This window comes from Populus euphratica, unplaced genomic scaffold (assembly GCF_000495115.2).
Source record: "Populus euphratica unplaced genomic scaffold, PopEup_1.0 scaffold528.1, whole genome shotgun sequence".
Lineage (NCBI taxonomy): Eukaryota > Viridiplantae > Streptophyta > Magnoliopsida > Malpighiales > Salicaceae > Populus > Populus euphratica.
In genome coordinates, this window is record NW_011500078.1 from 42,617 (window position 1) to 54,650 (window position 12,034).

The window sequence follows — 12,034 nt, forward strand, 5'->3', positions numbered from 1 at the left end:
ACCGGATGGAAGTGAGGGCATGACAGCTCCTTGGATTGCAATATATTATTGGTTGGGCACATCATGAGAATGAAGTGCCGCCCCATGTTTTTTATCCTCAATAAAACATACTCAATGATTCGATTTTATTTCAAAAGTTATGAATGATGTTCATTGCAATCCCTAATTTTATTCATTATATTGCATTTTGTCCCTCAAATTTCATTTAAGTTGTGGTTTGGTCCTTGATTGTCAAGGAATAATAATAGAGGAGAGGCGGGAGGAAGGAGACATAAAGCATTGATGTGGTTGGAAACACGTTAAAGGTATTAAATAAATAAAAAAAAACTAATTATTAATAACTAAGATCTTGAATTGGATCTAAATTCTAATTTAATGATTTGATTTGATTTGAGTTGAGTTTTAAAGTTTGTTAAATAGATTAAAATTATTTATTTATATTGAAAATGAAATTATTAAATTGAAAATAGTATTTTAAGATGCTTAAGAGTGGCCGGGCCAATTTTTTTCATGTTGATTGAAGTTGTTGCAATAAAATGAGCACATAATACGATATCAATCTTTTTCAATTATCTAGGCTTGAGGATAATTTTTTTGTTTAATTTAAATATGCATGTGAGCTAATCAAGATGAGCTCATGTCGTGTTAAGGCTTACACCTGGTAGGCCTTGGCATGAGCTAACCTAAATTTTATTTTTTAAAAGTATTTTTATTTCTTGTTTGATTTTTTTTAATTATCCAAAATTAATTATAAAATATTTTTGTGTTTAGAGATATTTACATTCTTAAAACAATTTATAATTTTCAAAATCCTTATTATAACAAATATTGTAAAAGTGAATTTAACTTCATTTAAAAAAAAATTCTCTATTCAAATTATTTTGGCCCTAGAATTTTTATTTATGAAAAATAAATGAATTTTCTCCTAAAATTTAAGACACTTAAAATTTCATCTTGAAATTAAATAATTAAAAAATTATACAAGGTTAAGGTTCATATAAAAACTACAATACAATAAAAAATCTTAATATGAAATAAATAATTATCTTGATTCAAAGAAAAGTCAAGCTTGCGATACTTTTCTTAATTGTTTTCAAAAAAAATTAAATCCATATTTAAAAATAAATAGTTAACTCAAGCCAAAAAAAAATGTACAATTGTTATCAAATATTACATTTAGAGCAAATTAATAATTTCTAGACAAATCGACAAGAAGACAATGCATGACGGGTTTAGAAATAGATATACTATTATAAAAGATGATAAAACCATCACCCTTGTACCATTACCACATAAAAAAAAATATTGTCGTCACGTTAAATTGAAAAGAAAAAGTGAGGTCAGAGAGAGAAAATTCAAGTTAAAAACATGGTGAGAGAAAAAAGTCAGATTCGATCATAAATGAATTAAAATTAAATTCTAATGAGAGTGGAGATAAAAAAAAAAAAAAAAGCAAGCCAGAGTAATGTGGAAAATATAAAGAAACAACATATTTTTTTATGCAAGAAAAGGTGGGATTAAATCTGCTTTTTATGCTAACGGGCCGATGATATACTTATGTATAAGGAGGCTTAGTTTAATACTAATGATCTTGATTCTTATATTTATAGTGTGGTTGTGAAGATATTTTTGGTGGATTACCACCAATTAGAAGAAGTGAAAATCAAATAGACTTTGTACCCAAAACTGTAATTCCAAACCAAATAGCCTACTAAAGTAATCCTAACGAAACAAAAAAACTTTAAAAGCAAGTGAAAAGTTGATGTCAAAAGGGTACAAATAGGAAAGCACGAGTTCAAGTGTTGTTTTGTTTTTACTTGTACCTAAAAATGATGGAACTTGAAGGATATGTGTTGATTGTCATGCCATTAGCAACATAATGGTAAAGTATAGATATCTTATCATTGTGTTTGATGATATGTTAGATAAGTTGCATGGATCTTGTATATTTTTTAAAATTAATTTGAAAAGTAAATATCATCAAATTAGAATGTGATGAATGAAAAATCATGTTTTAAGACTAAGTATGATTTATATGAGTGGTTAATCATACCTTTGGAACTTACAAATGCATTTAATACATTTATGTAATTGATGAATCATGTGTTGCATGTGTTCATAGGCAAATTCAAAGTTGTGTGCTTTGATGATATCATAGTTTATAGTAAGAACTTGATTGATCAAGTTGAACATTTATGCAATGTACTTGATGTGTTATGTTGAAAACAATTGCATACTAATCTTAGAAAATGTACTTTTTTTATGAAAAAGATTGTGTTTCTCAATTATATTGTAAGTGTGCAAGATATTTAAATTGATAAGGAGAAAGATAAGGTTAACCAAAAAGATAAGGTTATCCAAGAATAGCTTACACCTAAATCAGTCATTGAGGTAAGAAGCTTTCATAACTTGGCTAGTTTTTATAAATATTTTGTCTTTAACTAAAATTATAAAAAGATCTGTTACATTTAAATGGGGAATTGAATAGGATAATGCATGTAATTTGTTAAAAGAAAATTTATGTTCTACATCTACTTTATTTTTACTTGACTTTACAAAAGCTTTCGAGAGTAAATGTGATACATAAGGAATAAGTATTATAGTTGTTTTAATGTGGGATAAAAAAACATTGCCTACTTTAGCACAAAGCTCAATGGTGCAACCTTACCTAATATATGATAAAGAACTTTATATGATGATGAGGACTTTAAAGATATAGCAACATTATCTATGGCTAAGGAATTCATGATTCATTCGAATCATGAATCATTGAAGCATTTGAAATGGTAAGGTAAAATGAATTATAGACACGCCAAATAGTGTAAATTATTAAAACTTTTCCATACATAATCAAATACAAGTAAGGTAAGGAAAACATTGTGGTTGACACGCTATTGTGAATGCATATTCTTCTATCTACTTTGATTACTAAAATATTGAAATTTGAGTTTGTGAAGAAATTATATATAAATGATAACAGTTTTGCTAATATATATCATGCATGTGAGAATTCAATTTTTAATAAATTCTATATACTTTATAGAGAACTATATAAAAAGAATAGTTTATGTGTGCCTATAAGTTTTATGCATGAATTGCTTATTCATGATGCGCATAAAATGTGGTTTAATAGGGGTATTTTAGTGTAACTAAGGCTTTGGATGTATTGTATAAACATTTTTATTAGCCCAATATGAAAAACAGTTATGTATTGTATATGTGATAAATATATTACATATAAAAAAACCAAGTCCAAGGTCTAATCACATAGTTTGCATACTCTTTTGCTTGTACTTAAAAACCTTAGTAGATATTTCAATGGACTTTGTTTCAGAATAATCTATGTCAAAAAGGTGTAGTACACCTTGAATTGGGAGAGACTAAACATGCTAAAACCGACATTGTTTCGAGCATTTATAAGGGGTCGTCTTCAACTACTCACGTATGTACGCTATTACTTTCTTACTTTTTTCTTTTTTTATAGATGTTGTGTAGCGATTTTGGGTACCAATTTTTCTTTCTTACACATCCATTAAATGCAAAGAGATACACCCCTATCTTTACCTTTAATTATACTTCATTTTCAGTCAAAGACTTGTTGCATTGTATTCCTGAAATTAATGAAAACACATGCCAAAGTAATCAACTCGAATATGTTGTACAAAGTGTACAACAATGGCGGATGGTCAAGCTCGATCAAAGGATATCAATGAAGAGATTGTTCCATCTAGAAATGTTTTAGGACCTTCATTCTTGCTTATAAATTGAGGAGTATGTTGAGAAAAAAGAACATATCTAGAGAGAGAAAAATCTAAATTTGAGAAAGATAAAGAAAAAATAAGATTTGCGTTTAAACCAACTTGCCTAAAAGATAAAGGGAAATAATTAGAAAAAAAAAGAAAAAAAAAACAACCCAAAACCATTAAAACCCGAATAAGGTACAGAGTGAAAGGTCAATTTTTGGGTTATTAAACTGATTTATTACAAATCAAAAGGTTATAGTGGGAAAAAAGAGATAAGAGAGAAATAAAAGGAAGGGGAAAATAAGGAAAAAGAAAGAAAAACTAAAGAGAAAAAAAAATCCTAATCTAGAGAGATAAAACCACCAAAACCCCTCACAACCACCAACCAACAATCATTGTTGCCATCAGAGATACCACAACACCTCCCTACAAGTTAGAACTACCTTTGAGGTGAGTTGCGAACTCTCTTTTCTCTTTTTTTTTGTTTAAGGTTTAAGACAAAAAAGTTCAAAATAATACTTTATCTGCTTTGTATCTTTAAAATGCATTAATATAAAGCTTAAGATAGTGTTTTTAGGCTATAGTTAGGTTTTATCTAGTTATTATACATATCTTTGATCATAAAAATATAAAAATAATATGTATTTAGGGTTTCTTAAAACATACATAAATGAAAAATAAAACGGTGTGTTTTAATTTATTTATTCAGTTTAATTTTAGATATTAGATGTTTCATAAAATTATATATATGGCTAAATATGTGTTTTCTATATATCTAAAAAATGCATGGATAAACTTAAAGTCTTGTTTATTTTGGACTAATTTGTGTTTTATTTAGGTTTTGGTATGCCTTTCATTTAAACAAAAACAAAAAGAGTTAAAAGTTTAAATTTGTGATTTTGAAAACAAATACATGATAAACCTTTAATTTTCACTAGGTTTTAGTTATGTTATGTCCAAAGGATACTAATATTTGATGCTCACCTTCCATGAAAGTATATTAGCCTTTTAATTTGTGATGCATACCATAAACATGGCAACCTAGAGTTTTTGATCTTATAATTATTGTAATTATTTTCATCTTATGCATTTTAGTGGAGTCTCTCACGTCAAAAATATTTTTATATGTAGTTGGTATTCAAGCAAGTTTTGTTAATCATTATTGTCATTAAGTATTTTTATTTTGTTTAAGCATTTCCTCATTCCTAAAAAAAAAATATTTGTCATAATGCAAATATATTAGGTTTTATAACTTATTTATAAAATTTATTAAGATTTAAGATGTATTATAAAGACTTTTAGAGGTTGACATTCTAAAATCCCTTTAAAAAAAACAATAAAAATCATGTAAAAAATAAATATTTATTATTCACTACTACATGTATTCTTATTTCAAGCTTGCTTACCTTTGGCTTTCTACTCACCATTTGTAAGTTTACTAAAAGCACTGATTTAATTTAGGAAAATGGATTTTATTGTATGGTTTCATTTGAACAATTAAACACTATACTGTTTATTGTAATCAAGTTATTCTTGGAAAATCAAAGGTAATATTTTTTATGCAGAAGGTGGTTCAAAATGTCTTCAGCATTACCATGGAAAATTATTTTTGTATCGTTAACATTACGTGGGCCTAATTGCTCACATTATGCAGGCCTACGTTATGGAGGAAGATAAATTTTTCCTTGGGCCAGCCCAACCCTGAGTTGTAGGCCTAGAGACATGTTATCCAAAGTGGCCCTTGACGAAGACGAGGGCCAATGTTTCTTCTACCTGAGCGAGCACGCTCATCATTCATGGTTTACAGGATAAGCAATCCAGCGACCCCTGGAGCTCATTGCACTCTGTTTGGCCGCCTGGAAACTCCAGCTCCAGGAAAACAAAAACTCATCTCGCTAGCAGTGTTTGACAGACAGAAACGAAAATGGCGCAAACACTGGCAATGCCTGTTGTACCCTCTCTTTCTGCAATATGCAACGGACTCAAGAACACTTCTCTCTCCAACTCCATCTCTCTCCCTGTTTCAAACTCTCCTAAGGTAGTACTCCCATTTTTATCTTATTTGTAGTTTCGGTTTTTTATTTGTATTTTTTCTGGAGAAGTATGTGTGAAAGGGGAGTGATTATGTTTTTCTTTTTCTTCAATTTTCTTCACTCAGTTGTTACAGTTGTGCCAATTAATTAGTGTCATATGACTTGGGTGAGTCAAGTAATTGTCGTTCGTCCCTTTCTAATTGGAGGCATCAGGCATAGATTGGGCAGGTTATTTATATTGAAGAAATATAACATCTATGTTGTAATTATGTAATTCAACACTTAATTTCTCTCGTTGCAGTAGTGATTAGCTTAATCTCTTCTGGGATTTTTCCCCCCTCCTAGCAATGTCCTGTATGATAAAAAAAAAATATAGAAGAATTAAAAGCAATTTTTCCCTTTATGTTTTGCTGAGGAATTAAATGTGAGCTATTGCCTGGTGATTTATGTGTTGCTTTATTTCTCTCCTGTTATGTTTAGGTTTGCAGCCTCAGCATACGATGTGCCCGTGTTGGAGGAGTGGAGATTCCTAATAGCAAGCGAGTCGAATACTCTCTTCAGTACATTCATGGAATTGGCCGCTCTATAGCTCGCCAAATCCTTTCTGATCTCACCATGGAAAACAAAATCACCAAGGACTTATCGGAGGATGAGCTCATTACTCTTCGTGATGAAGTTTCCAAGTACATGATCGAAGGAGATTTGGTAATCTTTTTTTCTTTCATGTGCCTGATCTTTGATATTTGAGTGCAGCTTTTATAAGTAATTTGAGCCCGCATGTTGCAGAGGCGTTTTAATGCCCTCAATATAAGGAGGTTGAAGGAGATTCAGTGCTATAGAGGGGTCAGGCATATTCAGGGTTTGCCATGCAGGGGGCAGCGCACGAAGAACAATTGCCGGACCTTGAAGGGGAAGAGAGTTTCTATTCCAGGAAAGAAGAAAGCTCCTCGCTAATCAAGTGGGTTCTGTTGATCTTATTTAGTATTTTGTAATTTGCTATTTGAATTTTGTTCGAATCAATCTGTACTCCTGATGCACTAACCTGTGCTCATTTAGTCACTAACACTTGGGCGAATGATTTCTTAAACCATTTGATTTTGATTTACCCACAGATCAAGAATCTCAATAGGGATAAAAACCGTTGAGTGTTTCTTATTGAACCATAAGAATTCCTGTCAATTTACATGCTAATCCTTTTTTGGGAAATTGTTTAGTCTCTTTTTGAGCAGTTTAAAGGATGCTACAAGTTAAGTAAATTTATGACCGTTTAATATCAAAAATAATTTTTAAAAATTAAAAAATTATATTATTTTAATGAACTTTCCAAAAAAAATATTTTAAAAACACCTTTATAGAAAACCTCGGTAGAACACTTTTTTAGGTTTGAATTAATATGAGGAAATTGAGTAAATCTTCGTCAATTTCTTATAATTAACAACCATAGAAAGCGTAAAAAGGTAGATAATATAACAAAATAGACGTGAAAGAAGGCATTTTTCAAAATAAAATACTATTAAATTAATTATGGACAATATTATTAAAAAAATCATTAATTAGTTTTAATACTATATATATTAGCTGCTTTTTTTTTATAAACTACATGAACTAAGTTGTAATTAATTAATTTTTTTTATCATAACCGATTTTTTTCCCTGACAGACTCAGTTATGTTTTTCTATTGTTTCTCAGTTTTGATGCATGTATAGAAAATGGACAGTCGTCAAGCCCAATGGTCTGGGCCTTGACTGTACGTTCGGGTTTTTACGTTAGGGTTAAGGTTTTTGATAGACAAAATGAGGCTAGAGATTATGTGAAAGAGATAAGGATATGTTTTTTATGTGGTGGCTCCCCTCTTCTTTATAATTTACTTATTTATTTAAAACTCATAAATTTTATTTTCTTTTTTTTTTAGTTCCTTAGTTCCCAAAGAAAACAAAACTTTGTTTCGGCCTCATTTCTCTTATTTTACACTTTAGCATAATTGATTTTTGTTATTTTTTAAAATTATTTGGTCTCCCAGCTACTCCATGTTAGCTTGATTACTCATTTTTATTATTTTGCACTTTAACCCGTTGTCCATTTTCCCCCATATTTTATTTTAATTTTAATTTTTTTAATTTTTATTTTTCTCAAAAAACAATGTTACTATTAATTTAATAAGAAAAGTAATTAAAAAAATACAAAATGAATACGAATGTGTCGAAAATATATTTCTTTAAATTTGATTTTTTTTCAAAAAGATAAAAACAAGAGAAAAATAACTGAGAATTACAAAAAAAAAAAAGCATGTGAATAGTTGAAATGCATCGAAGACATATTTTATTTATTTATTTTATTTTTGAAAAATATTTTGGAATTGAAGATAAAAAATTGGATTATAACATTTCTTAGACAATATTCTATCATTATTTCAAAAGTAAGTTTTAATTATAAAAATAACTGAGAATTACAAAAAAAAAAAAAGCATGTGAATAGTTAAAATGCATCAAAAACATATTTTATTTATTTATTTATTTTACTTTTTTTATTCTTGAAAATTTTTTGGAATTAGAAATAAAAAATTATGTTATGACATTTTGTAGACAACATTCTATTATTATTTCAAAAGTAAGTTTCAATTATACAAATAACTAAGAATTACAAAAAAAAAAAGCATGTGAATAGTTGAAATGTATCAAAAACATATTTTATTTATTTTATTATTTTTATTTTTGAAATGTTTTTGGAATTGAAGATAAAAAATTGAGTTATGACATTTAGTAGACAACATTCTATCATTATTTCAAAAGTAAGTTTCAATTATAAAAAATCAACTTTATGAGAATTATAGTACCAATGTATTAAAAAATATAAAAATAAAAATAATATAATGATCGTACATTGACAGGGGAGTTTTTTGACAGTGGTATTAAACTAAGTTTAATGAGTCAATTTTGAAACCTTATAACCCGACTTCTTAACCAGTCTATGTATTATATGAAGAGATTGTTTGACATTGTAACAACTTTTTTTTAAGTGCTTTTTATATTGCTTTTTACATGAAAAGGCATCAAACTAATATTTTTAGGTGTTTTCAATGGTTTTGATGTATTGATGTAAAAAATAAAAATTAAATTCTAAAAAAGAAATCATTTTAATGCATTTTGAATTTAAAAAACATTTTATGAGGGGTTAACCTGATTTGACTTATTTAAATGGGGAGGTCAAAGGACAGCTTATGCAACTATTAAAAACTTGGTATGATTTAAAAATATTAAAATAACATATTTTTTCTTAAATACTAAAATGACAATATTTTAAATCCACTCAAAATCAATACAAGTTAACTTGCTAAACCCAAAACTCAAGTTGTGGATTAGATTGCGTTTAATAACTTTATATTCTAAAATTATTTTTTATTTAATTATATGATAATAAAAAATAAACACTGAAATTAAAGCAATCCGATAAAATTAAAAAAATATAATGGTGGGTTGTAAAAAAATTGCTTGTTAATTTATAAAAGGATTGCTATAATTTTATTTGAGAATAAAGTAAAAATCAAAAGTTATTTAATTAAATAATATCTAAAATATGTTCTTAATTAAATTTTAAAAAAATTAATAAAATAATACATTTGGTATATTTTAAATCAATTAATTTTTTTTAAAAATAAATTAAAATAAAAGGAAAAATCCCAAAAGCAAAAAACACAAAATGAAAAACAAAGCAAAATTAAAAGGCTAGGCATACACGCCTAGCGTGGCCCATCCCACCTAACCAAAAAATATAAGTCCAAGCATGAGGGGCTACCAAACTAGGTCTATATATCCAGGCCTTTTATTTTTATCCGGATCTTTTATTTTTAAAAATTGGTTGGACAATATATCATTTGATAACTCTATTTTCAGTTGTTAGAGAGGTGATTGAGAAATTGGACTAAGATGTTTTAAAACTAAGAAACTAATTCCTAAGTTGTTTTCACATAAAAACATTCTTATAATCTCAATAAACTAATTTTTTAATTTAAAACAAATCTTAAAATCAGTTTAAAAGCATAAAATTAAACTTAAAAACAACATCTCTCTCCACCCCACTTTAATGTTTCAAAAAACAATTTTAGTGGAACTCATCTCGTTAAATAGAACTTGTTAACATAAAAAACAACTTGTTTTATAGCTGGAATTCGATCAATTATCAATTTTCCCTCTCCTTCTTTTTTCAAGGTTTTTTTTTAATCAAGGACTAAAAATTTAATAAAATAAAAATTAAAAACAAAAATAAAATAAATAAATAAATTCTGAAGGCAATAAATAACAAAAAAGATGCAGGTTGAACAATTAAAAAAAAAAACATTTGTTTTAGATAATGCCAAATTTGATCTAGATATTTTAAGTTTTCACATAGCAAAATCAAATTTGTTTTATAAATTTGAGTATCAACTAAATGTTAAAAAGTATTATTTTGACATAAAAAAATAAAAAATAATTTTGCAAGTGCGAGAATCAAATTAAAAAAAAAGTTTGGTGATTAGAAAAAAAAAGAGCTTAACGGACTAAAAAATATATAAATAATTGTTTATTAGGCAATTTACCGTGATATTTCCTTCATAATTAGATTTTTTTATAATTTATAATTGTAATTGTAATACAATGTAGTTTAAAAAATATGAAATAAATGATATTTGCATGTACAAAACGACATTTGACTGCAATACCAACAGGTGCCTAAAATATACAGATATATTGTTGCGTCAAATTGGGCCCTTGACTTGAGTAGTTGACTTCGAGCCTCTTAGGATTGGGTTTTAAGCTGGGAATTTTGAGGCTTTGGTTTGGGCTCCAAGGGTTTTGGGATTGTTTTTCTCCACTTTTATTATTATTATTATTATTAACATTGTGATATATATATATGGGAACGTTGGTTCGGTCCCCAGGCTTGGAGGGGCCTAGGTAGCAAATACAGATGGAGGGGTCGGACTCGCCATTCATGTGATTGAGTTGGACTCATCAAGACAAGTGCTTAAAGCATGTCTTGTCAATTGATATTGAACTTTTCAGCAATTTAAGAAGACGCCGAGCCTCCCTTTGTGGTTTGGAGCCTTCCTTTGTGTATCCAAGCAAGCCCGACAGCACGATCTAAGTGCACATGACCAACCGAAGCCCCATCACACATTTTTAGTTGATTGATCTTATTGTCCCTGCAAGATTTGGAGCATCTGCCAATCATCTGATTATCTGTGATGTTGTTATGCCAGAAGCATCACTTCAAATTGATATTGTCTCCAATGTTGTTGGTTGCTTAGGCCGTTAGGGTGGGGTTCGTTTGTTGTCCTAATTTGAGAGCTCATATTTAACCTCCTCCTTGCTGCATGGATAAGCACTGTGGTATAGTGTAGACAGTTTTTCTGAGTAAGGAAACGGTTATATTATTTGAAGCTATTTTGTTAATAACTATCAGTGTTTTCAAACTTCATGAAATCCACAGAAATTACGTTCAAAACACAGGTTAAGCAAAAGTAAGTAGGAGTTACTTTTTTTATGGTTGCTGTTAAGAAAACACTGCAACCTTTACTAAAAAATTAATTACCCCTGCTCAACATCACAGTCGTCTCCCCACCTCCACATTCGTCTCCCTTAGCTCTCCTCCTCCATAGCTGCCCTCTTCTCAAAAAATTAGTACTCCTCCTCGTGCTTTCAGTGTGTCAAATACACTCACTCTTCCATTCTCTCACTTATCGTAATAGTGTTTGTAGCTCAGTGTAGAAGCTCATCTGCCATCGATCTCTTACCATGATGAACTCCTTTCATGATTGAAGAAGACATGCACTGAACCAGGTAATTTTCTTTGCACTTGACCTTAAAAAACTTACAGATCAAGCTAAAACAAACTGTGCTCTCTAACTAAAATTTTTTCTTACTGTGTCTTCCTTGCTAGAACCAAAGAGAGCATCGAAATCAGCCTTTTGGAAAGCTAAAGCACAAGCATCTTACCAATCTCTGTCTCGATTCCATAAAAAAATTCAAGGTCAGTTTTTTTTATTTCGGTTGCACAATTATCTCTGATTCTCTGTTTCTATTTGCAAAATAATTATACCCGAAATGGTTAGAGAATTATGATATTTACCTTTCATTTTCTATGTCGTTTAAGAAATTAAACTTTAGAGAAAAACAAAAAATATCGTGAGTTTTCATAGCCTTTTGTATTATTATTATTATTATTATTTATCAATAATGGAAATTGGAAGAAGGGAGTTAGGTTGTAAGACCGTCAAGAAAA

General features: G+C 28.8%; 1 protein-coding gene across 1 annotated transcript; it reads left to right on the plus strand.

Annotated features, from left to right (window-relative positions):
• The first annotated feature begins 5,519 nt into the window (after nucleotides 1–5,519).
• On the plus strand, nucleotides 5,520–6,885 carry LOC105108698 (30S ribosomal protein S13, chloroplastic-like). Its single transcript, XM_011003109.1, has 3 exons — nucleotides 5,520–5,781; nucleotides 6,257–6,481; nucleotides 6,563–6,885. The coding sequence occupies exons 1-3, from the start codon at nucleotides 5,668–5,670 to the stop codon at nucleotides 6,728–6,730; spliced, it is 507 nt and encodes a 168-aa protein (XP_011001411.1). The 5' UTR covers nucleotides 5,520–5,667; the 3' UTR covers nucleotides 6,731–6,885.
• The last annotated feature ends 5,149 nt before the right edge of the window (nucleotides 6,886–12,034 follow it).